Genomic DNA, 26,789 nt, shown 5'->3' with positions numbered 1-26,789 from the left:
AGATTGTGCAAATAAACACTGAATCAGCCAACGTCAGTAATTCCAAACTGCCTGCGATAACAGAAATCTGTGTGCTGTGTGTGATGGGAAGAGGGCGCTGGGTCTGACCATCACCAAAGACGTTCCCCTGAAATCCCAGATGGTGACATCCTGGCAGATGTAAACAGATGTCCCGCTGGGTTGAACATGACTGTGAGCTGTGGACATCTCCCAGTCTCTGCAATCTCCTGCAGCTTCCTGTCATGGTTCAGTTGGACAAGGAACCCTCATCATTTGAGCTGGAAAAGGCTATTGATTGCTGAGCAAGCAGAAAGGTGCCCGGCAAGGATGGAATTCCAGCTGAACTGCTCACACACAGAAAGTCCCATCGACTGTCACACCTTCACCACCTCCTCCTCTGTTGGGAGGTCGGAACAATTCCATGTGCATGATGCTAAAATCATCATAACCTATAAATGCAGTAGTGGCAGAGGAGATTGCAACAACAACAGGGACATCTCACTCCTTAGCATCACTGGGAAGACCTTTGCTAGGGAGATGTTTAAAAGATCCATCTACTTGCAGACTGAGTGTATCCAGAATCACAGTGCGGTTTCTGTGCTGACAGATCTACAGTGAACATGATCTTCTCCACACACCAGCTACAAGAGAAGTGAACAATTGAGATTTGATCTGGAGTCTCTGCTGAGAAAAGTGACATGTTCTAATTACTGAGTAAAAGTAAATCTTTAAGTATGAATTGCAATTTATTTGTACAATTGTAAAAGACAGTGAAAAGTTGGATTCTCTGAAGTTAAACTCCAGCCTTAACGTTGTGAATTGGATTTCACAAGCTTTTGAAGCTCCACCCTCTTTAACTTCTTTTGGTCTAAGAAGGTTGAAGCTTTCGGTTGCCTGTGAAAGCTGATTGTTTTCCCTTTATTTTTCTTTAGTTTTATTTGAATCAATTGGAAAGGTGCCTGAAGAAAGAGGAAAAAACACATTTGGGCAAAGCTGAGAAAAATGCCTAAAGAATTGAGGAAACAAAGTTTAAAATGGTGTTTGGTTGTTTTATCTGAAAATAAAGTTACACAAAGTCAACACAGTTGTGCACATTTGAGAATGTTTGCTCCAATACCTTTGGGAGCAGAGAAGTTGAAGTTAACCCTTTCCACTGACAGCACGGTGACGATTTGAAATAAAGACTTTTAAAGATTTGGCGTCATCCCATTTGTTAACTTTCCAGACAAAGAAAGTGTTTGAGAACAGGAGATATTGGAGTTATTTCCAAACTGATTGCAAGTTCCTGTCCTTCTGTCCCTGATCTACAAATATATTATGTGAACATTAAAATGGACAGTAATGTTACTCCAGCACTCCAGTGGGTAAGACTGCTGCCTCACAGCGACACGGACCTGGGTACGATTCCAGCCTTGGGTGATTGTCTGCGTGGATTTCCTCCGGGTGATTTTGTTTCCTGTCACAGTCCAAAGATGTGTAGACTAGCAGGATTGGCCAAGTTAAATTGCCCCATAGTGTCCAAAGATGTGGTTAGTTGGGGTTGCGGGTTGGGGGAAATGGGCTTAGGGATGGTGTTCTTAGGGCAGCACAGTAGCGCAGTGGTTAGCACTGCTGCCTCAGGGCACCGAGGACCCAGGTTCGATCCTGGCCCGGGTCACAGTCTGTGTGCAGTTTGCACATTCTCCCCGTGTCTGCGTGGGTCTCAACCCCACAACCCAAAACGATGTGCAGGGTAGGTGGATTGGCCACGCTAAATTGCCCCTTAATTGGAAAAATTGTTTCAAAAAGGGAGGATGTTCTTTCGGAGGGCCAGAGCAGACTCGATGGGCTGAATGGCCTCCTCCTCTACTGTAGGGATTCTATGGATTCTATATTTCACAATATCCATGATTTCATAATCCTCCAAAATATCTGTGGTCTCCATTTTAAATACTTTCCCCAGTCTCACCAATGCATAGCATGTATATCTTAACAACAGATGTGAACTTATTGAATGGTGGAGCAGGCTCGAAGGGCCAAATGGCCTACTCCTCTTTCTAAGTCCTATGTTTCCCTATGTTTAACTGACTTTGAACCTGAAATACACATAATATCCCTCCAATGTCCATCTCAGGTTCACAAGTCCATCTTGATAACAGCTGAATTCCATGTCCAGGAAACACAGTCCACTGAAGAAGGAATGTTACTGCTGCTGTGTTTTCTGAAAGTTTTCTTCTTCCAATAATTATTGTCCAAAGTTCTTTCTGCGAGAGGCGAGTCCTCACTGCTGCTCAGATGTGAATTTTCAAGTTCAGTTTTTAGAACAGTTCACAGTTCACCTTTTGGTCTTTACTTTCTCCCATGTTTGTAGCTTCTCCATTGTTCCAATCCACAGAGAAGATTCCAGTCATTTCCACAGTTAAACTCGCTTCTTCTTGCTCAGTTGTTGGTGGATCTTCATTTTTTAGTTCATTTCTCAGACTCAAACATTCTGGATTCTCTTTTCGAGACAGAAATGGCTTCTTTTGTGCCACCCTGTTCCTTCATTAGTCAAAATCTTCTTCCACACTTTAGGAAGGATGTGAGGCTCCTTGAGAGGGTGTAGAAGAGATTTGGAGAATGCTTCCAGGGAGGAGGAATTTTATCCACAAGGTTAGGGTGGAGACACTGGGGTTGTTCACCTTGGAACACAGGAGGGTAAGGGGAGATGTGATCGAGGTGGACAAGTTTATGGCAGCTTTAGATGAGGTGAAAAAGGAAAAGCTGTTCCGATTAGCTGATGGTACAAGGATGAGGGTGCACAGATTTGTGTGTTCTGGACTGATGCAGGGGGATGTGAGGGAGAAGTTTAATGCAGTGAGTGGTAATGAGCTGGAACTCGCTGCCTATGAGGGTGGTGGGAGCAGAGACAATGAAAGATTTAACAAGGAAAATGGATGGACACTTGAGGGAAATAAACCTGAAAGGACAAAGGGACAGAACAGGGGAATGGGACACTGGTTTACCCAATGCAAGTAATACCAGAACTGAGAGGAAAGACCAGGGTTGCGTTTTTCTAAAAAGAGAAGACTGAAGGGTGACCTGATGGAAATCTTTAAGATTATGCAGAGGTTCAATAATCCAATAGGAATTTCAGTAGAAACCTCTTTAACCAGCGAGTGGTGAGAATGTGGAACTCACTACCACAGCGAGTGGTTGAGGTGAACAGCATGAATACATTGAAGGGGAAGCTGTATACATACATGAGGGAAAAAGGAATATGATGGAGGAAGGTTGTTGATGAAGCTGTTAAAGACGGTTGGGACTTGGACAACAACCTGAAGATCTCCTGCAGTGATGTCCTGGAGCTGAGATGACTGACCTCAACAATGACAACCATCTTCCTCTGTGCTCGACATTATTCCATCTTTATCTTCATTGCACATTCTTTACATAAACAGTAACTAACATTTTACAGCAAGTAAAATTCAGTCTTGGTATATAACTACTCATTGATTATTGATTCATTAATTGCATTAGAATTAAGGATCACTACTTATTCAATCTTCTGTTACTGACAGGTAAGTAGTGAATACAGTAATCTTTAATGAATACAGGCATCAGCCCACACTTTTCAGGCTTAAATTCCATTTGCCACAGATCTGACCAGCCCGTCTACATCATCCTGTATCAGAAAAACTGAGAGCATTTAGCCCTTTAAAAAAAGAGAAGACTAAAGTGTGACCTGATGCAAGTATTTAAGATTATGCAGGCGATCAATAATCCAATAGGGATTTCATGAGAAACCTCTTTACCCAGCGAGTGGTGAGAATGTGGAACTCGGAACTCACTCCCACAGCGAGTGGTTGAGGTGAACAGCATGAATTCATTGAAGGGGAAGCTAGATACATACATGAGGGAGAAAGGAATAGAAGGAGATGCTGATGGGGGAGATGAAGAGGGGCGGGTGGAGAATCATATGGAGCATAAATTCTGACACAGACCAATTGATCCGACCGGCCTGGCCCTGTGCTGTAGACTCAATGCAACAGAGACAAATGTATGTATTTTAGATCTACCTGGAGAGGCAGGAATAACACTATTTGCTGTCCAGGATAAAATAAATGTCCTTCATCAGCTTTTGTGGGTCATTTCCATGGAAATGTGCTCTCCCAGGCTCAATGAACATCAACCCACTGGAAGCAGAGTCGTGAGACCGGCCAGTTCAGCTGAAAGAAACCCTCCGACCCGACCACTCAACTGTCAGAATGAACATGGACTCAACTGTCAGAATGAACATGGTTCAGTTCTGGATGTGATTAACAGCAGCAATAATAGCAGAATCCAACCCCCGCAATTACTGGTGAATTCGCTGATGTGTCTTCAGGATGGATGACCGAGTGAATCCCTTCCCACACACAGAGCAGGTGAATGGTCTCTCCCCAGTGTGAACTCGCTGGTGTGTCAGCAGGGTGGATGAATCAATGAATCCCTTCCCACACTCAGAGCAGGTGAATGGCCTTTCACCGGTGTGAATCCGCTGGTGTGTCTTCAGGATGGATAACCGAGTGAATCCCTTCCCACACTCGGAGCAGGGGAATGGTCTCTCCCCAGTGTGAACGAGCTGGTGGGTCTGCAGGTGGGCTGACCGACTGAAGCCCCTCCAACACTGAGAGCAGGTGAATGGCCTCACCCCAGTGTGAATTCGCTGGTGTATCCGCAGGGAGGCAGAGCGATAAAATTCCTTCCCACAATCCGAACAGACGAACATCTTTTCCCCTGTGTGAACTCGCTGGTGTATCCGCAGGCTGGATGAATGACGGAATCTCTTCTCACACTCTGAGCATTTGAATGGCCTCTCCCCAGTGTGAACTCGCTGGTGTGTCCGCAGATTTGATAAATCAGTGAATCGCTTCTCACACTCAAAGCAGGTGAACGGCCACTCTCCAGTGTGAACTCTCTGGTGTATCCGCAGTTTGGATGAATTAATGAATCCCTTCTCACATTCAAAGCAGGTGAACGGCCTTTCCCCGGTGTGAACTCGCTTGTGTACCAGGAGATGGGAAGACCGAGAGAATCCCTTCCCACACTCAGAGCAGGTGAATGGCTTCTCCCCGGTGTGAACTCGCTGATGTTCCAGCAGGGTGGAGGAACGACAGAATCCCTTCCCACACTCAGAGCAGGTGAATGGCCTCTCTCCTGTGTGAACTCGCTGGTGTGTCAGCAGGTCAGATGAATTAGTAAATCCCCTTCCACACTCGGAGCAGGTAAATGGTTTCTCCCCAGTGTGCCTGCGTTGATGGATCTCCAGCTGAGACGGGGAACTGAATCCATTCCCACAGTCCCCACATTTCCACGGTTTCTCCATGGTGTTGGTGTCCTTGTCTCTTTCGAGGTTCACTGATCAGCAGACACGTCCTCACACACAGCACGCATACGGTCTTTCTCGGCTGTGAATGGTGTGATGGTTCTTCAGGCTGTGGAACTGGTTAAATATCTTTACCACACCGGAACACTCTAATTCACATGGATGTCTTGGTGCTTTTTCAGTCGCACTGATGTTTAAAATCTTCTGAAGTTTACAGAATAGACAAACATTTCTCCTTCTAGATTCAAAAGCCAATGATATTCAGGTCCAGACAATCGAGCGACTGTCAGTTCTCCACTTGACATTTGATTTGAGATTTATGTCTGCAAATCCTCCCCTTCTGATATTCTGGAAAAGGATTTGACAAAAGTCATCAGGATAAACATTTAGTACAGGCAATTCTAGTTTATGACAGTGGGTGGGGGATGTGAGGAAGAAGTTTCTTTAGACAGTGAGTGGGTCATAATCTGGAACTCACTGTCTGAGGATGATAGAAAAGGAGACAAATGGTTTCAAAATGAAACTAGATGGGCACTTGGACGGAAATTAACATTTGGGGCTAAGGGGATATAGAGGGGGAAATGGGACTGAGTGGATTGGAATGCAGAGATTTGATGTCTCAAATTTCCAAATGGATTCCTTTTGAACTATAATGTCAAGAACTGGAAATGTATAACATAGCGACAATACTAGATTACAAAAATAGAAATAAATAAATTCTATAACTGAAACATAAATATTATACCTAATATGTTCTATAAAACAACACTGGATATATCTCTGTTGCTGAGTCCCCTGGGAAACCATAACCGTAAAATAAAAAATTCCAAAATTACTCAAAAGAAAAGATGGACGCGGTTTCATGTGTTTAAATTTTTTACAGTAACAATCAAACTAAAATCAACATCACTGAATTATGCATTCAGAGACAAATAGTGTTTGAATAGACAGGATAAATTTGACTTTAAATAGCTGCACAAAATCACAAGCACTTTCCCTCTCAACATACTAGGCACTAGATGTCTTGTGGCGCAGTGACTAGTGCCCTGCCTCTGAGCAGGAAGCTTCGGGTTCGTGTCCCACCCTGAAAATTGATGGTCGAGGGAAGTGGGTACAGGGAGCAGTCAAGCGGATTGAGTGGATCAACATGGAAATCCTTCCAGACTCACCAATGGCTGGCGGTAAGAATGGGAGAGACTCCTGGTCAGCAATGTTGACATACCCTGTGACAGACTCGCAACCTGTTTCAGGAATTACTAGCTTTAGAAAAAGATGGAAATCTGCCTTAATGCATCACTCGGTGTGGGAAGAGAATAAGCAGTAAATGCAATTACAGAGTTTCACAACGCCCTGTATTTCTCAGAGAGAAAGAAAAGGCAGGAGACAGGTACTAAGTCATGATGCTCATTTGGAGAGCCTAGACAGACATAATGGATTGAATGACCCAAATGTATATTTGCATGGGGATTATAGAAGTGTGTAATATGCAGTGCTCTATTACGTGATTAGAGAGATAGGGGTCAGTGAGAAAGAGCTTTATTTTGGCAGTGAGTGGTCAATACCTGGAATTCACTGTCAATGAGGGTGAAGCAGAGATGATCAGTGATTTCAAAATGAAATTGGACAGATGCTTGAAGGAAATAACCTTTCAGCTGGCACAGTGCTTAGCACTGCTGCCTCACAGCACCAGGGACCCAGGTTCAATTCTTCTGATTGTCTGTGTGGATTTTGCACTTTCTCCCTTTGTCTGTGTGGGTTTCCTCCGGTGCTTTGGTTTCCTCCCACAGTCCAAAGATGTGCAGTTAGGTAGATTGGCTATGCTAAATTGCTCCGAAATGTCCAAAAGTGTTGGTGCGGATTGATGGGCCGAATGGCCTGTTTCTGCACTGTCGGGATTCTATTCTGTTCTATTCAGCTGAACACGGATATAAAGGGGGAATGGGACTGACTGGATTGCTGTACAGAGTTAGCAGGACTCGAGTTCCTTCTGTACTGTTGTGTTTCTAAAACTGGAAATATATAATGCAGCTACACTGCGATATATTTCAATACAAAAAATTATTAAAATGAACTTTAGAAATCATAAATAATACATTATGTACCATATAATCATCTGTACTGTATTAATTTACTATTCATTTTAAACTCATTCATCTACTTGGAAAACGATCCCTTTCATTGTGAACATTAGGTAGGACACCAGACAAATAATGTGTCAAACTGAGGGAGTTAAAGGATGTTAATGTATTTACGAGATACCTGGGCCTACTCCGCTCGCGCGCACACGCGCGCCCTTTTCTCCCTACGGCGGCTGGCTGGTCCAAAAAGAGATCGGGAGCGACCGCTGGCGGCAGCCGCACTCAGCTTGCTGACACAGCTCGGGTCAGCAGCGCTTTCTGCGCTTGCGCGCTGGGCCTACAGCTGAGGGAGTGGGGGAGGGGACTTTGCAAAATGTCTTCCCATCATTTTCTTCCCAGTCCTGCAGTTTGATTTGAAACAACCGAGCATTGGATTTTAGCTTCACACACAGACGTCAAAACTTCCTCTTCTATCCAACATCTGTAAGTAAAACACTTTCTTACTCTCCCTGGGAAATACAGTTGTGGGACTCTGGAACTGGAATTAGAGATAAATCTGCTGAGGGGGGAAATGCTGAGATTTTGTGGAACCTGTTTTTATTATCTGAGATATTTAAAGTCAAATTTATCCTGGCTATTCAAATACTATTTGTTAATAAATGATTCATTTATGTTTTTAGTTTGATTGTTACAGTAAATAAAAACCTTCTCCTTTGATTTATTACATTGTCTGGCCATTTAGAATTGTTCTATTCTGTAATATAATACTGGATGAATTGATACATTCAGAAGGGTAATTGGGAGGGTGTATGTTAGGTACAGCAGAGTGAGAGTGGAGGGATGGAGGTTTACAGATTTTGTGGAAGGAGAGGGGAAAGAATGTCCCATAGCAACTAAAATTGTCTGTTTTGAATTTCTCTCCCATACTGACAGTGATGACTTGTAAACTCCCTTTAAAGGATATCAGAAGTGGAGGATTTGCAGTCAGAAATCTCCAATGAAACAGCATGTCCAGATCTGACAGAGTCACTTGATTCATCGGGACCTGAATTTCATCAGCTTTTGAATCGAGAAGGAAAATGATTGTTCTGTCTGCTTCAAAGCATTTTAACCATCAATGTGACTGGAAAAGCACCGAGACACACACCCGGGTGAGAGTGTTCCAGTGCACTAACTGTTACACAGTTTGAAAAAGCATCACACCATTCACAGCGGATTGAAACCCAACAATTGGGCCCGTCCAAGTAACCTGGAGAGACACAAGAAAATCGACACCATGGAGAAACCGTGGAAATGTGGGGAATATGGGAAGGGATTCCATTTCCCATCTGGGCTGGAAGCTCATTTACATATTCACACTGGGGAGAGGCCTTTCACCTGCTCTAAGTGTGGGAAGGGATTCACTCAGTCATCCCATCTGCAAACACACAAACGAGTTCACACTGGGGAGAGACCATTCACCTGCTCTGAGTGTGGAAAGGGATTTGCTCAGTCATCCAACCTGGTAACCCACCAGAAAGTTCACACTGGGGCGAGGCCATTCATCTGCTCCATGTGTGGGAAGGGATACATTGATTCATCTGCCTTGCTGTTACACCAGCGAGTTCACACTGGGGAGAGGCCCTTTACCTGCTCCAATTGTGGGAAGAGATACATGGATTCATCCAGCCTGCTGGTACACCAGCGAGTTCACACTGGGGAGAGGCCATTTACCTGCTCTAAGTGTGGCAAGAGATTCAATCAGTCATCCAGCCTTAAGACGCACCAGCGTCTTCACACCAGTGAGAAGCCATTCACATGCTCCACATGTGAGAAGAGATTCAGTGATTCATCCAGTCTGCTGACTCACCGGCGCATTCACACTGGGGAGAGGCCATTCACCTGCTCCGACTGTGGGAAAAAATTTACTACTTCATCCAACCTGCAGAGACACCGGCGCATTCAGACTGGGGAGAGGCCGTTCACCTGCTGGCAGTGTGGGAAAGGATTCACTCAGTTATCCAGCCTCCTGAAACACCAGCATGTTCACAGTGGGGAGAGGCCATTCACCTGCTCCGACTGTGAGAAAGGATTTATTGATTCATTCCACCTGCTGAGACACCAGCATGTTCACAAGTGATGACAGGGGTTGGATTCTGATGTTAATGCTGCTGTTACTCACATCCAGGACTGAGCCATGTTCATTCTGACAGTGGGTGAAGTGGGAGGTCAGAGGGTTTCTTTCTGCTGGACTGGCCGGTCCCATGTCTCTGCAGTGGGCTGGTGCTCTTTGAGCCAGAAGGTTCACCTTTCCACTGAAATGATCCACAAAAGCTGATGAAGTCCATTTATTTTATCCTGGATAGTAAATAGTGTTTTCCTTCCACTGCAGTTAAATCTAAAATAAATACTCAGTTCCATTGAGTCTACAGCACAGGGCCAGGCCAGTTAGCTCATGAAATCCCTATTGGATTATTGGACCTTTCATAATTTTCAAGACTTGTCAGTCTCTTCTTATCCAGAGAAAAGCACCCCAGCCTTTATTGAGCAATCAATTATTTCAATTCTGATCTGATCATTTTGAATACGTTTGACAATTGTTCCAGTGCCACCATTTCCTTTTTCGAAATGAAGATCACTAATGTTGACAGTACATCCTGTGTAGTCTGACCATGGTACTAAACAAGTTGAACATAACCTCCCTGCTTTTCAATTCTCTCCCCCCAGAATAGAATCCTACCTATGGGCCCCACACTTTTGGAAAGATGTGACGTTCCCCGAGAAGGTGCAGAGAGGATTTCTGAGAATGGTGCCAGGGATGAAGGAGTTCAGTGAGTTGGAGAGACTGGAGCAGCAGAAGCTGTTCTCTTTGGATCAGCCACTAAATCAGAGCTGGAGGCCATTTGGCCCATCATTTCCATGCCTGCTCACTGAGTAAATCAGTCAGTCTCATTGCCCTGTTATATTCCCGTGTTTATTTCCCTCACGCCTTCATCCAGTTTCTCTTTGAATTCATTCATCTTCACACCTGCCGCTATGATTGGTTGGAGGCTCATTTCCCAGTCAGTCCTCTCACACCATACTGTTTCTCTGTCATTGTGAGGCCAATGACAGTTTCCTGAGAGAAAGGCCCCGTTATTCACATCTAAATCCAGCCCTCAGCTCCGTTAGCTGGCTGTCATTGACACAGATACATGGAAAATAGAAGGTCGAGGCCATTCGGCCCTTCGAGCCTGCGCCACCATTTATCATGATCATGGCTGATCATCCACCTCAGTTGGCTAATCCTACCCCCCCCCCCATCCCCCCTCATGTCCTTTGATTCCCTTCGCCCTAAGTGCTATATCTAACTGCTTCTTGAAAACATACAATGTTTTAGCCTCAACTGCTTCCTGTGGTAACAAATTCCACTCTCTGGGAAAAGAGATTTATCTTCATCTCTGTCCTCAATGGTCTACCCTGTATCCTCAGACTATGACTCCTGGTTCTGGACACCCTCACCATCGGGAACATTCTTCTTGCATCTACCCTGTCTAGTCCTGTTAGGTTTTTGTAGGTTTTTATGAGATCCCTCCTCATTCTTCCGAACTCCAGCGAATACAATCCTAACTGACTAACCTCTCCTCATACAGCAGTCCCTCCATCCCAGGAATCAGTATGATAAACCTTTACTGCACTCCCTCCATAGCAAGAACATCCTTCCTCAGATAGGGAGACCAAAACTGCATATAATATTCCATGTATGGCCTCATTCCTGTAATCAAATCCCCTCACAATAAAGGAAATGAATTGGAGCTGCTCTGCTGTCTGTCTTTTGGATGAGATGCTGACTCAACCGCCCCATCAGGCCACAATTTCAAAGAGCAGGGGAGTTCTCCCCAGTGTCCTGGGCAATATTTATCAATCAACATCACTGACAACAGGGAAGGTAAAGTTGCCATAGTCCCAAAAGACCATAGGCTGCTTTCCCCTTTGAGGGGGAGAGCTGACTGGTGGTGATTTAACCTGAGGATCACCACATCCCAGACGAGGGGCAAGGTTGAGAAGGCAGGGCCTTCATGAATAACCTCAGCCAGTACGGGGATTGAACCTGCGCTGCTGGCCTTGTCTCTGCATCGTAAAGCTAGCTAGCCAAGTGAGCTAAACCAGCCCGCCCGACAACAAACCATCTGCTCATTACCACATTGCTGTTTGTGGGATCTTGCTGTGTTAAATTGGCTGCTGCGTCTCCTCCATTACAACAGTGACTACTCTTCAAAAGTACTTCATTGGCTGTAACACTTTGGGACAACCCGTGGTCATGAAAGGTGCTACAGAAATGCAAGTTTTAAAATTTAAGATTTGTATTTGAACTTATTATCTGTAATTTAATTGGCTAAAGAACTGATTCAACCATTTGATAAGTCGCTTTGGTTCGGGCGATACTTTAATTAAAGCAATGTCAGAATTCTCTGTATAGTAAAATTAAAAAGACATTTATTGAAAGAAAAACGTTTACTTAACTTTAAAACATTGACATTTACAACTTCATGCGGGTGATCAGTCTGTCGAAGCATAACCATCTCTGGCTCCTTCTTTGACAGTAATTTCCTTGGAACACGGTCTCGGGAATCTTCAGTACTTGGCCAGCAAAGAAGACCTTTTATCTGCCAAATTGACCATTCCCTCACGTCAGATTGGGGCTTGTTGACAATTGGTCAGTTTGGTTACTGGATTCTCCATTACTTACACCACCATCTGATTATCTTAGACAGAAATGCAATGGAACCGCTTCATACTGTCCCTTTATTGGATTCTATACAATCCCTCATTCACTATTCCGTTATCTGATTCTATACAATCCCTCCTTCACTATTCCTTTATCTGATTCTATACAATCCCTCCTTCACTATTCCTTTATCTGATTCTAAACAATTCCACATTCACTATTCCTTTATCGGATTCTATACAATCCCTCATTCACTATTCCTTTATCTGATTCTATACAATCCTTCATTCACTATTCCGTTATCTGATTCTATACAATCCCACATTCACTATTCCGTTATCTGATTCTATACAATCCCTCATTCATTATTCCGTTATCTGATTCTATACAATCCCTCATTCACTATTCCTTTATCTGATTCTATACAATCCCTCATTCATTATTCCGTTATCTGATTCTATACAATCCCTCATTCACTATTCCTTTATCTGATTCTATACAATCCCTCATTCACTATTCCGTTATCTGAATCTATACAATCCCTTGTACAGTTTCAAACTGAGGCTAATGAGAGGTTAAAGGTAGGTGGCACGTGACACAGTGGTGAGCACTGCTTCCTACGGGGCCGAGGATACGGGTTCATATCCCGGCTCCGGGTCACTTCCGTGTGGAGTTTGCCCATTCTCCCCGTGACTGCGTGGGTTTCACCCCCACAACACAATGATGTGCAAGTTAGGTGGATTTGCTTCGCTAAATTGTCCCTTAATTGGAAAATATAAATAAATAATTGGGTACTCAATGTTTATTTACATAAGAACATAAGAACTAGGAACAGGAGTAGGCCATCTGGCCCCTCGAGCCTGCTCCGCCATTTAATGAGATCATGGCTGATCTTTGTGGACTCAGCTCCACTGTCCGGTCCGTACACCATATCCCCGAATCTCTTTATTCTTTAGAAAGGCATCTATCTTTTTCTTAAAAACGTTTAAAGAAGGAGCCTCAACTGCTTCACTGGGCAAGGAATTCCAGAGATTCACGACCCTTTGGGTGAAGAAGTTCCTCCTACACTCCGTCCTAAATCTACCTCCCCTTATTTTGAGGCTATGCCCCCTAGTTCTGCTTTCCCCGACCAGTGGAAACAACCTGCCCGCATCTATCCTATCTATTCCCTTCGTAATTTTATATGTCTCAATAAGATCCCCCCCGCATCCTTCTAAACTCCAATGAGTACAGTCCCAGTCTACTCAACCTCTCATCATAATCTAATCCCCTCAACTCTGGGATCAACCTAGTGAATCTCCTCTGCACTCCTACTCCTTAAGTCCGAGGTTAAAGGTTTCTCTCGCTATTAATTTTATTTATTTTTCATTCAAGGGATGTGGATTTTGCTGACTGGGCCAACATTTATTGTCCATCCCCAATTGCCCTTGAGAATATGGTGGTGAGCTGCCTTCTTGAACCGCTGCAGTTCCTGTGGTGTAGGTAAGCCCACAGTGCTGATAGGGAGGGAATTTCAGGAGTTTGACCCAGCAAAAGTAAAGAATGTGTGATATATTTCCAAGTCTGGATCGTGAGTGACTTGGAGAGAAACTTTCAGATGGTGGCGATCCCTTGTATCTGTTGTCCTTCTAGACGGTAGAGTTTGTGGGTTCAGAAGGTGCTGTCCGAAAAGCTGTGGTTAGTTCCTGCAGTCCATCTTGTGGATGGTACAATCTGCTGCTATTGTGCATCATTGGTGGAGACATTGAATGTTTGTGGCTAGCTTGTTAATAAAGGTGGCTGCTTTATCTTGGATGGCGTTGAGCTTCTTGAATGGTGTTGGAGCTACACTCATCCAGGTTGGTGGAGAATATTCCATCAGACTCCTGACTTGTGCCTTGTAGATGGTGGATGGGCTTTGGAGAGTCAGGAGGTGAGTTATTAGCCACAGGATTCCCAGCCTCTGAACTACTCTTGTAGCCACAGTATTCATATGGTTAGTCCAGCTGAGTTTCTGACCAATGGTAAATGCCAGGATGTGGATAGTGGGGGATTCAACAATGCTGTCATTGAAAGTCAAGAAGCGATGATTAGATTCTATTTGGAGAAGGTCTGGCACTTGTGTGGCACGAATGTCAGTTGTCACTTCCCAGCCCTGGCAAGATATTGTCCAGGTCTGACTGCATTTGAACATGGACTGCTTCAGTATCTGAGGAGTGATGAATGTTGCTGAACATCAGTAATCCTGACCTTATAATGGAGGTTGTTGAGGAAGCTGTTAAAGACGGTTGGGCCTCGGACAATAACCTGAAGATCTCCTGCAGTGATGTCCTGGAGCTGAGATGACTGACCTCCAACAATGACAACCATCTTCCTCTGTGCTCAACATTATTCCATCTTTATCTTCATTGCACATTCTTTACATAAACAGTAACTAAAGTTTGACATTTTACCGCAAGTAAAATTCAACCTTGTTGTATAACTACTCATTGATTATTGATTCATTAATTTAATTAGAATTAAGGATCACTACTTATTCAATCTTCTATTACTGACAGGTAAGTAGTGAATACAGTAATCTTTAATGAATACAGGCATCAGCCCACACTTTTTAGGCTTAAATTCCATTTGCCACAGATCTGCCCATCTGACCAGCCCGTCTACATCATCCTGTATCAGAAAAACTGAGAGCATTTAGCCCTCAGGAAAGGCAGGGACTGCTTTTCTTTAAGAAAAGAGAAGACTGAAGTGTGACTTGATGCAAGTCTTTATTATGCAGGTGTTCAATAATCCAATAGGAATTGCATGAGAAACCTCTTTGTCCAGCGAGTGGTGAGAATGTGGAACTCACCACCACAGCGGGTGGTTGAGGTGAACAGCATGAATACATTGAGGGGGAAGCTGGATCCATACATGAGGGAGAAAGGAATAGAAGGCGATGCTGATGGGGGATATGAAGAGGGGTGGATGGAGACTCATGTGGAGCATAAATACTTTTTTTTTTAAATTAAAAAATTTAGAGTACCCAATTCATTTTTTCCAATTAAGGGGCAATTTAGTGTGTTCAATCCACCTACCTTGCACATCTTTGGGTTGTGGGGGCGAAACCCACACAAACACAGCGAGAATGTGCAAACTCCACACGGACAGTGACCCAGAGCCGGGATCGAACCTGGGACCTAGGCGCCATGAGGCAGCAGTGCTACCACTGCGCCACCGTGCTGCCCGTGGAGCATAAATACTGACACAGACCAATTGACCTGACCGGCCTGGCCCTGGTTTGTAGACTCAATGCAACAGACAAATGTATTTATTTTCAAGCTACCTGCAATGGTTGTTAAAATAAAAACTAAAAATTAATATTACTATCCAGGATAAAATAAATGTCCTTCATTAACATTTGTGGATACTTTCCATGGAAACGTGCTCTATCAGGCTCCATAAACATCAGCCCACTGGAAGCAGAGTAGTGAGACCGGCCAGTCCAGCTGAAAGAAACCCTCTGACCTCCCACTCAACTGTCAGAATGAACATGGTTCAGTCCTGGATTAACAGCAGCAAAAATAGTAGAACCCAACCCCTGTAATTAGTTGTGAACTCGCTGATGTGTCTTCAGGTGAGATGACTGAATGAATCCCTTCCCACACACAGAGCAGGTGAATGGTCTCTGCCCAGTGTGGACTCGCTGGTGTGTTCGCAAGTTGAATGAATTACTGAATCCCTTCCCACACTGAGAGCAGGTGAACAGCCTCTCCCCAGTGTGAATCTGCTGGTGTGTCAGCAGGTGGGATGATCGAGTGAATCCCTTCCACACTGAGAGCAGGTGAATGGCCTCTCCCCGGTGTGAACTCGCTGGTGAGTCAACAGGGCTGATGAATCATTAAATCTTTTCCCACACAGAGAGCAGTTGTACGGCCTCTCCCCGGTGTGAATTCGTTGGTGTTTTCGAAGACTGGATGACGTTCTAAATGTTTTTATGCAGTGAGAGCAGCTGAATGGTCTCTCCTCGGTGTGAATGCGCTGGTGGACCCTCAGATCAACAGCTATTTTGAAGCAACTCTCGCAGTTCGAGCATTTGAAAGGTCTCTCATTGGTGTGAGTGACATGGTGTACCAGCAGGCTGGCTGACTGAGTGAATCGTTTCCCACACAGAGTGCAAGTGAATGGCCTCTCCCCAGTGTGAACTCGCTGATGCGTCCGTACAGAGGAAGAATGAGTGAATTTCTTCCCACAGACGGTGCAAGTAAACGGCCTCTCCCCAGTGTGAACTCGCTGGTGTATCAGCAAGTTGAATGAATTACTAAATCCCTTCCCACACTCTGAGCAAGTGAACAGACTCTCCCCATTGTGAACTTGCTGGTGAGCCACCAGGTTGGATGATCGAGTGAATCCCTTCCCACATTCAGAGCAGGTGAATGGCCTCTCCCCAGTGTGAACTCGGTGGTGTTTCCGCAGGGTGGATGAATCGCTGAATCCCTTCCCACACACAGAGCAGGAGAATGGCTTCTCCCCAGTGTGAACACGCTTGTGCGTCAGGAGATTGGATGAATGAGCGAATCCCTTACCACACTCGGAGCAGGTAAATGGCCTCTCTCCAGTATAACTGCGTTGATGAATCTCTAGCTCTGATCGAGATTTGATCGAGATTTGAATCCCTTCCCACAGTCAGAACAGGTGAACGGTCTCTCACTGGTGTGAACTCGTTTGTGTTTCAATAAGTTGGATGAATTAGTGAAGCTCTTCCCACACTCGGAGCAGGTGAATGGCCTCTCCCCAGTGTGGCTGCGTCGATGAATCTCCAACTCTGATGGGGATCTGAATCCCTTCTCACAGTCACGGCATTTCCACAGTTTCCCCATGGTGCGGGTGTCCTTGTCCCTCGAGGTTGATCAGTTGAAGCCTCGCCCACACACAAAGCAAATGTATGGTTTCCCCGAGCAAGGCTTATGCAAGCTGTGTTACTGGTTAAAGCTCATTCCACTGTCAGTTCACTGGAACACTCTCACTCAGGCCTGTGTGTGTATCGTGCTTTTCCGGTCACACTGATGTTTAAAATCCTTTTGAGATTTCTGTCTGCAAATTCTCCCCTTCTATAATCCTGTAAACGGAGAACACAAAAGTCATTGCTATCAGTACAAGATAGAAATAGAAAATCTAAAATTTAGGGCAGCACGGTAGCATAGTGGTTAGCACAAATGCTTTACAGCTCCAGGGTCCCAGTTTCGATTCCTGGCTGGGTCACTGTCTGTGTGGAGTCTGCACGTTCTCCCCGTGTGTGCGTGGGTTTCCTCCGGGTGCACCGGTTTCCTCCCACAGTCCAAAGATGTGCTGGTTAGGTGGATTGGCCATGCTAAATTGCCCTTAATGTCCAAAATTGCCCTTAGTGCTAGTTGAATGAGGTGACTGGGTTATGGGGATAGGGTGGTGTGGGCTTGGGTAGGGTGTTCTTTCCAAGAGCTGGTGCAGACTCGATGGGACGAATGGCCTCCTTCTGCACTGTAAATTCTGTGAAAAATTCTAGTTTCTGCGAATCCTTCTTTCATATATCATTCCTCAAATATCAACCCAGACACATTCTCTCCATTATCACTGTGCTGTACCTAATATTCACCCAAACAATTCTCATGAACGATTGATTCATACTGCTCAACAGTTTCTACTCTACGCAGTCTCCTGGAATATATGTATTATGTGTACATGTAACTGTTTAAAAATGTGTAATATGCTAGACTCAATTTCTTAATTATGCTGCGGTGTCAGAGGATATGCGAAAGAACACTATTTATACAGTGAGTGGTTTTAATCATGTTTCCACATGAAATTTGATGGATACTTGAAGGAAATAAACTTGCACGAGTACAGTAATATAGGGGGAATGCAAGTGACTGGGTGGCTCAGCAAAGAGTGGAGTTGCTGTTTGATCTCCTCTGTATTGTGAGGATTGTAAAGATATACAGAACTATATTTTAAAAGTGGAAATAAATGATTTTATGACAGAACCATAAATAATATATCAAATATGTACCACATAACAACACCAGGTATATCTCTGTCCAATATTAATTCATTGTCCCCTTAAATGTCAGCCATCTCAAGGGGAAACCACTCTTAATTGTGAACATTCGGAAAGAGACCACATTTTTGGCCAGACAAATAAATATGCCAATGTGAGGGAGAAAATGGAGTTAGTGTTTTGAAAATGAAAATCGCTTATTGTCACAAGTAGGCTTAAAATGAAGTTACTGTGAAAAGCCCCTAGTCGCCACATTCCGGCACCTGTTCGGGGAGACTGGTACGGGAATTGAACCGTGCTGCTGGCCTGCCTTGGTCTGCTTTCAAAGCCAGCGATTTAGCCCTGTGCTAAACAAGCCCCTTAAGAGAGGAAGATACCTGGGCCAACCTTTCTGGAGTCTGCACCCTCCCTGGATTCACTTCCTTTCCCTCCAGTTCCTGCAAGTCAACAATTGAAGCCTAGAATTGGAAAATAAATAAAAATGGGAAGAGAAAGTGTTTTACTCACAAATGTTACATTTGGAGGTTTTAGTCTGTGTGAATCTCAATCTTCATTCAGAGATGGAGCAGCAGCAGCTTTGCTGGGCTGCAATGAGCAGCTTCACAAGCCCCATATTCACACAATCGAGGAAGCTGCTTTCAGCCATTGGCACAAAGCCCGCGGTCTGATTGGCTGGGTGTTCAGAGTGCTTCCGTTCACTCAGCTCCTCCCATTGGTCAATTCCTTGCATGAAGACAATGGGGAAGCAATTCCCGAGCTCACGTGGGGGTGGGGGACACTTTGACCTCCAGACGGGGGTTGAGCTGTTGTCCAATCCGCAGTATTCTGTTTCTGGAACCAATGGATCACGATGTGCTGGGATAACGTCACAAAGGACTCTGCCGGAATCGTCCAATAGGAATCACTCTGCTCCGCGGTGACGTCCACAGGCGCGCGGCCACAGGCTCCCCGTCCCCACCCTTTGTTTCCCCCATTTCCCCAACACCTCCTGGTTTCCGGCCAGAGCGAGCAGCTGCTCACTGACCTCCCCCACCCCCCTTCCCATCTCCACAGCGGCTGGCTGGTCCAATACGACATCGGGAGCACTGCGCCTGCTCCGGACAGCAGCGCGTTCTGCGCTTGCGCGCTGGCCTACAGCTGAGGGAGTGGGGGAGGGGACTTTGCAAAATGTCTTCCCATCATTTTCTTTGCAGTCCTGCAGCTTGATTTGAAACAGCACAGCATTGTTTTTTTAGCTTCACACACAGGCTAAAGCGTCCGCCCCTGTTCAACATCTGTGAGTAAAATACTTTCATTCTCCCTCTGGGAAATACAGAGTTGTGGGATTCTGGAACTGGAATTAGAGACAAATCTGCTGAGGGGAAAATGCTGTGATTTTGTGGAACCTGTTTTTATTGTCTGAGATATTTAAAGTCAAATTTATCCTGTCCATTCATCAGACCATTAGATATAGGAGCAATATTAGACCATTTGGTCCATCAAGTTGCTCCATCATTCAATAATGGCTGATAAATTTCTCATTCCCATTCTCCTGGCCTCTCCCCATAAGCCCTGATCCCTTTGTATTCAAATATTGTTTGGATTGGATTGGATTGGATTTGTTTGTCACGTGTACCGAGGTACAGTGAAAAGTATTTTTCTGCGAGCAGCTCAACAGATCATTAAGTACATGAGAAGAAAAGGGAATAAAAGAAAATACATAATAGGGCAACACAACATATACAATGTAACTACAAAAGCAATGGCATCGGATGAAGCATACAGGGTGTAGTGTTAATGAAATAAGTCCATAAGAGGGTCATTTAGGAGTCTGGTGACAGTGGGGAAGAAGCTGTTTTTGAGTCTGTTCGTGCGTGTTCTCAGACTTCTGTATCTCCTGCCCGATGGAAGAAGTTGGAAGAGTGGGTAAGCCGGATGGGAGGGATCTTTGATTATACTGCCCGCTTTCTCCAGGCAGCGGGAGGTGTAGATGGAGTCAATGGATGGGAGGCAGGTTCATGTGATGGACTGGGCGGTGTTCACGACTCTCTGAAGTTTCTTGCGGTCCTGGGCTGAGCAGTTGCCATACCAGGCTGTGATGCAGCCTGATAGGATGCTTTCTATGGTGCATCTGTAAAAATTGGTAAGAGTCAATGTGGACATGCCGAATTTCCTTAGTTTCCTGAGGAAGTATAGGTGCTGTTGTGCTTTCTTGGTGGTAGCGTCGACGTGGGTGGACCAGGACAGATTTTTGGAGATGTGCACCCCTAAGAATTTGAAACTGCTAACCATCTCCACCTCCACCTCCATCTAACCATCTCTGCTAACTTGAAACTGCTAACCATCTCCATCTCCACCTGTTGATGCTGACAGGGGTGTACAGTACTTTGCTTCCTGAAGTCAATTACCAGCTCTTTAGTTTTGCTGGCATTGAGGGGGAGATTGTTGTCGCTACACCACTCCACTAGGTTCTCTATCTCCTTCCTGTATTCGGACTCATCGTTATTCGAGATCCGGCCCACTATGGTCGTATCGTCAGCAAACTTGTAGATGGAGTTGGAATCAAGTTTTGCCACGCAGTTGTGTGTGTACAGGGAGTAGAGTAGGGGGCTAAGTACGCAGCCATGCGGGGCGCCAGTGTTGAGGACTATTGTGGAGGAGGTGTTGTTGTTCATTCTTACTGATTGTGGTCTGTTGGTCAGAAAATCGAGGATCCAGTTGCAGAGTGGGGAGCCAAGTCCTAGGTTTTGGAGCTTTGATATGAGCTTGGCTGGGATTATGGTGTTGAAGGCGGAGCTGTAGTCAATAAATAGGAGTCTAATGTAAGAGTCCTTGTTTTCGAGATGCTCTAGGGATGAGTGTAGGGCCAGGGAAATGGTTTCTGATGTGGACCGGTTGCAGCGGTATGCGAATTGCAGTGGATCAAGGCGTTCTGGGAGTATGGAAGTGATGCGCTTCATAATCAACCTCTCGAAGCACTTCATTACGACTGAAGTCAGGGCCACTGGTCGGTAGTCATTGAGGCACATTGCCTGGTTCTTCTTTGGTACCGGTATGATTAATACATGATTCATTTATGTTGATTCACATGGGCAGCACGTTAACACTGCTGCTTCACAGCGCCAGGGATCTGGATTCGATTCCCGGCTTGGGTCACTGTCTGTGCAGAGTCAGCACTTTCTCCCCATGTCTGCATAGGTTTCCTCCAGGTCCTCCGGTTTCCTCCCACAAGTCCCAAAAATGTGCTTGTTTGGTGAATTGGACATCCTGAGTTCTCCCTCTGTACCCGAACAGACACTGGAGTGTGGTGACTGGGGAGATTTTCACAGCAACTTCATTGCAGTGTCAGTGTAAGTCTACTTGTGACATTGATAAAGTTTAATAGAATTTATCATAGAATTTACAGTGCAGAAGGAAGCCATTCAGCCCATCGAGTCTGCACTGGCTCTTGGAAAGAGCACCCTACCCAAGGTTAACACCTCCACCCTATCCCCATAACCCAGTAACCCCACCCAACACTAAGGGCAATTTTGGACACTAAGGGCAATTTATCATGGCCAATCCACCTAACCTGCACATCTTTGGACTGTGGGAGGAAACCGGAGCCCCGGAGGAAACCCACGCACACACGGGGAGGATGTACAGACTCCGCACAGACAGTGACCCAAGCCGGAATCGAACCTGGGACCCTGGAACTGTGAAGCAATTGTGCTATTGTGCTGCCCTTTGCTTATTGTCACAAGTAGGCTTCAATGAAGTTACTGTGAAAAGCCCCTGGTTGCCACATTCCAGCGGCTGTTCGGGGAGGCCGGTTTTATTTATTTGGTTTATTATTTGTTCGATTTTTTAAAAAAAGTGAAACCTTATCCTGCAATTTAATCCATGGAAGTCCAACAGTGGAGATGGAGGCCATTCGACCTATCGAGTCTGCACTCACCCTCTGAAAGAGTACCCTACTTGGGCCTTATCCCTGTAACCTCAGTTAGCCTGCATTAGCACAGTGGGCTAAGTAGCTGGCTTGTAATGCAAAACAATGCCAGCAGCGCAGGTTCAATTCCTGTACTGGCCCCCCCCCCGAACAGGTGCAGGAATGTGGCGACTACGGGCTTTTCACAATAACTTCATTGAAGCCTACTTGTGACAAGCTATTATTATTATATCCTTGGACACCAAGGGGTAATTGTAACATGGCCAATCCACCTAACATGCACGTTTTTTCACACCAAGAGGCAATTATAGCATGGCCAATCCACCTAACCTGCAAATCTTTGGACACTGAAGGAGTATTTTTCACACAGCCAATCTACCTAACCTGTGAATCTTTGGACTGTTGGGGTTCTCTGGAAATGTGTTTATTTTCAGGTTATTGGTCCCTACGGAGATTGTAGCAACATTAATATGTCTAGTTCTTGTATGGTACATATTAAATTTATTATTTATGGCTATGCAGTAAAGTTAATTTATAATTATTTCTATTCTGTAAGATAGTACCAAAGCTACATTACATATTTCCAGCCAGTTAGTACAGTAGAGAAGGAGTCCATTCAGCCCCTCAAGTCCATGCTGACTCTGTGCAGAAAATCTCATCAGTCCCATTCCCCCTCTATATCCCCATTCATCTGTAGGTTTATTTCCTTGAATATCCATTTTGGAATTTTTGATCAACTCCTCTTCCACCATCCTTGGAGATGGTGAGTTCCATATAATGATCACTCACTGCCAAAATAAATGATACCTTCAAACCACCTCTGTGTATCTAATGAAGTAATATCTCACACATTCTTGAGCCCACTAAAATGCACTTATAAATTTAGACCAACTACTTGCATGAAGATTTTCAGATCTCTGTGTGCTGAAAAGGAAGTAGTGAGCATGAATCTAGATAAATGGCACCTTGAGAATTGGAAGTGTGTATATCAGGCACAGCAGAGTGAGAATGAACAGAGTGTGTGTGAGACGGTGATTTACAACTTTTGGGGGGAAAGAAAGGAAAGAATTTTCCATAGAAACTAAAATTATCTGTTCTGAATTTTTATCCTGGATTTACAGTGATGACTTTTGGAAAAACTATTTTTACAGGATATCAGAAGGGAAGGATTTTCAGACACAAATCTAAAAACAAATGTCATGCTGCGATCTGACACAGCCAATCGATTCATTGAGAGCTGAATATCATCAGATTTTGAATCTAGAGTGCAAAATGTTTCTGTGTCAAAAGATTTTAATCATCAGTGACTGGAAAAGCACCGAGACACACACACGCTCGAACGAGAGTGTTCCAGTGAACTGACTGTGGAAAGAACTTTAACCAGTTACACAGCCTGAAGAAACATCACACCATTCACAGCGAGGAGAAACCATACACATGTTCCATGTGTGGACAATGCTGTAACTGACTGTCAAACCTGGAGAGACACAAGGACACCCACATGATGGAGAAACTGTGGAAATGTAAGGACTGTGGGAAGGGATTTCTGTTCCCGTCTGCTCTTGAAACCCATCGACGCATTCACACTGGAGAGAGACCGTTTACCTGCTCTGCCTGTGGAAAGGGATTCAGTGATTCATCCACCCTGCGAAAACATCAGCATGTGCACACCAAGAAGAGGCCGTTCACCTGCTCTGAGTGTGGGAAGGGATTCAGGGATTCATCACACTTGCTGACACACCAGCCGGTTCACACTGGGGAGAGGCCATTCACCTGCTCTGACTGTGGGAAGGCATTCAGGAATTCAGCACACCTGCAGACACACCAACGAGTTCACACCGGAGAGAGGCCAGTCACCTGCTCTGCATGTGGGAAGGGATTCAGTCAGTCTTGCAACCTGATTGTTCACCAACGCGTTCACACCGGGGAGAGGCCATTCACCTGCCCCGAATGTGGGAAGGGATTCAGCGATCCATCTGCTCTACAGAGACACCAACTTGTTCACACTGGGGAGAAGCCATTCACCTGCTCAGTGTGTGGGAAGGGATTCACTCAATTATCCAACCTGCTGAGACACCGGCGAGTTCACAAGTGATTCCATTGGCTGGATTCTGCTGTTAATCACATTCAGGACTGAACCGTGTTCTTTCTGACAGTTGGTGAAGAGAGAGGATCAGAGAGTTTATTTCTGCTGGACTGGCCGGTTTCATGACTTTGCTTCCAGGGGGCTGATACTATTTGAGCCTGGGAATGCACATTTCCACTCATTCAGCCCATCACGTTCCTGCTGGTTCTGCGAGAACAATTCAGTGAGTCCCATTTCCCTGTATTTTCCACAAGTGTCCTTTCTAAATTATTCCATCATCTCTGTTTCTCCCACACTCATGGGGAGTGTATTCCAGGTCATTACCACTCACTTGAGTGGCAGACAAAACGAAGAGGTTAGGAGGTGGCCACTCTGCCAATCTTGATCATGCTGTCTGTTTGAAAGAGCTACCCAGTTAATCCCTTTTCCCTGCAATTTTCATTTCCTTTCTTTTGGAAAACAGTCTCGCAATGCAGGCAGCGGATTCCAAATCACAAAACTTCACTGTGTTTTCAAACAAATAATTCAGGAGAAAGTGTGTTTGGATTTTCAGAGTATTTAACATGGTGTCAAAGACATGGTCATTTTATAAAATTGAAACATGAATCTTTATTTTTATTTTTTTAAATATATTTTATTGAAATCTTTCGATCACAATTTTTTCCCTTTACAAATCAAACATAAAAAGAAAAAGAAAAAGAAAAATTTAACAGTACATGTAGCATGTTAACCACAGTCTAATAAAAGGTAACTAACCAACATGATAAACTAATCAATTAACATAAACTGAAACTTTCTCATCTTTAATAAAGGTCCATGCTTCTTCCGCTGTTTCGAAGTAGTGATGTCTCTCCTGGTACGTAACCCATAGTCGCGCCGGCTGCAGCATCCCGAACTTCACCTTCTTCTTGTGTAACACCTCCTTGGCTCGATTAAAACTCGCCCTCCTTCTCGCCACCTCCGCACTCCAATCCTGGTACACCCGTACCACTGCATTCTCCCATCTACTACACCGTACCTTTTTGGCCCATCTCAGAACTACTTCTCTATCATTGAAGCGGTGAAATCGCACGATTGTCGCCCTAGGTGGTTCTCCCGCCTTTGCTGTCCTCGCCGGGACCCGATGAGCCCCCTCCACTTCTAAGGGGCCCGCAGGGGCCTCAGCTCCCATCAGCGAGCTTAGCATCGTGCTCGCGTAAGCCCCGCAGTCCGCTCCTTCCACTCCCTCAGGGAGACCCAGGATCCGAAGGTTCTTCCTTCGTGCTCTGTTTTCTAGGGCCTCAATCCTTTCAATGCACTTTTTGTGGAGCGCCTCGTGCGTCTGTGTTTTGACCGCCAGGCCCAGGATCTCGTCCTCATTATCCGTCACCTTCTGCTCCACCATGCGGAGCTCTGTCTCCTGGGTCCTTTGTGCCTCCTTAAGCCCCTCAATTGCCTGTAGCATCGGGGTCAGCACCTCCTTCTTTAGTAGCTCCACACACCGTCTTAAAAATTCGTCTTGATCGGGCCCCCATGTCGCCTGGGCTTTCTCCGCCGCCATCTTGCTTCTTTTTCCTTTCTGTCCCTATCGTCGAGGATCCCTCGCGATGTAGCCGCCGCCGACGATATTTTCTTCTTTCGTTGGGGGGGACTCCCTATTAACTCACCCCACACCGGGTTTCGTTGTGCGAAAATTTCCCGTTGGGGCTCTTAAAAGAGCCCAAAGGTCCATTGGAGCTGGAGCCACCGAAACGTGCGGCTTAGCTGGTCATCGCCGCAACCGGAAGTCAAAACATGAATCTTTATTAATGAGTAAATGTACCATATACAAATTTGTGGCCAATTGAAAAAAAATGCATTTCTATTACAGCTCTCATGACCGCAGGACTTCCCAAAGCATTTTGCAGCCCATGGAGTACTTTTGAAGTGGAGTCACTGTTGCAATGTGGGAAAATGTAGGGAGGCCTGGGGAGTCATTTTTAGTTTTAAAAATCAATCTTGTTCATACTGTATTCATTGTTATAAGTAACAAGGTCAAGGAAGCCATTTTATCTCCAATTTCTTTCAGCCGTTTCACATTTAGTAACTCTTCTTTATTAACTATAGATTGAACTACATAAAGTCACTGATGATGAAGGTGATAATTAAGTTTTCACAGTAACTTCATTGCAGTGTTAAACAGAAATTGAACTGGACCAGCCACATTAATACTGTGGCTACCAGGGCAGGTCAAAGGCTAGGAAAACTATGGCAAGTAACTCACCTCCTGACCCCTCAAAGGCTGTCTACCACCTACAAGGCACAAGTAAGTGTAATGGAATACTCTCCACTTGCCTGGATGAGTGCAGCTCCAACAGCACTCAATAAGCTTGACACCATCCAGGACAAAGCATTCCGCTTGATTGCTCCATCTTCCTCAAAAATTCAAACCCTGCACCACCGACAGAAAGTAGCAACCTTGTGTACCTCGACAAGATCACTGCAGTAACTCACCAAGGTTCCTTCGGCAGCACCTTCCAAACCCACAACCCCTACCATCTAGAAGTACAAGAGCAGCAGATACCTGGGAACCCCACCAACTGGACGTTCCCTCCAAGTCACTCACCACCCTAAATTGGAAATATGTCCCCGTTCTTTCACTGTCGCTGAGCAAAATCCTGAAGCTCCCTCCCTCACAGCACAGTGGGTGTACCTACACCTGAAGGACTGCAGCGGTTCAAGAAGGCAGCTCATT

General features: G+C 45.0%; 4 protein-coding genes across 7 annotated transcripts in view; 1 reads left to right on the top strand and 3 right to left on the bottom strand.

Annotated features, from left to right (window-relative positions):
- Positions 1-26,789, bottom strand: part of LOC140419227 (uncharacterized) — a 408,534-nt gene that overhangs the window by 85,917 nt on the left and 295,828 nt on the right. The gene's annotated exons all lie outside the window — the stretch shown is intronic.
- LOC140419235 (uncharacterized) lies at positions 728-18,666 on the bottom strand. Of its 3 annotated transcripts, none has more exons than XM_072503046.1 (2): positions 18,591-18,666; positions 728-5,674 (listed from the first exon to the last, which is right to left on the bottom strand). In XM_072503046.1, exon 2 carries the CDS (start codon positions 5,324-5,326, stop codon positions 4,316-4,318), a length of 1,011 nt encoding a protein of 336 aa, XP_072359147.1. In that variant the 5' UTR covers positions 5,327-5,674; positions 18,591-18,666; the 3' UTR covers positions 728-4,315. The 3 variants fall into 3 exon arrangements, with proteins under 3 accessions (XP_072359147.1, XP_072359145.1, XP_072359146.1); XM_072503044.1 differs by lacking the exon at positions 18,591-18,666 and adding an exon at positions 7,586-7,708; XM_072503045.1 differs by lacking the exon at positions 18,591-18,666 and adding an exon at positions 7,429-7,547.
- On the top strand, positions 7,706-12,223 carry LOC140419239 (uncharacterized). 2 transcript variants are annotated; one of them, XM_072503054.1, is made up of 2 exons: positions 7,706-7,887; positions 8,364-12,223. In XM_072503054.1, exon 2 carries the CDS (start codon positions 8,681-8,683, stop codon positions 9,521-9,523), a length of 843 nt encoding a protein of 280 aa, XP_072359155.1. In that variant the 5' UTR covers positions 7,706-7,887; positions 8,364-8,680; the 3' UTR covers positions 9,524-12,223. The 2 variants fall into 2 exon arrangements, with proteins under 2 accessions (XP_072359155.1, XP_072359154.1); XM_072503053.1 differs by having other exon boundaries at positions 8,338-12,223.
- Positions 11,831-18,726, bottom strand: LOC140419232 (uncharacterized). Its single transcript, XM_072503035.1, is given in 3 exon segments — positions 11,831-16,702; positions 16,705-17,168; positions 18,591-18,726. Coding segments are annotated over 2 exon segments (1,080 nt in total). The 5' UTR covers positions 16,930-17,168; positions 18,591-18,726; the 3' UTR covers positions 11,831-15,847.

The sequence above is a fragment of the Scyliorhinus torazame genome, chromosome 5 (assembly GCF_047496885.1).
Source record: "Scyliorhinus torazame isolate Kashiwa2021f chromosome 5, sScyTor2.1, whole genome shotgun sequence".
NCBI classification, from domain to species: domain Eukaryota; kingdom Metazoa; phylum Chordata; class Chondrichthyes; order Carcharhiniformes; family Scyliorhinidae; genus Scyliorhinus; species Scyliorhinus torazame.
Note: the sequence above shows the minus strand (reverse complement) of the source record. Positions and strands in the feature narration are given on the sequence as shown.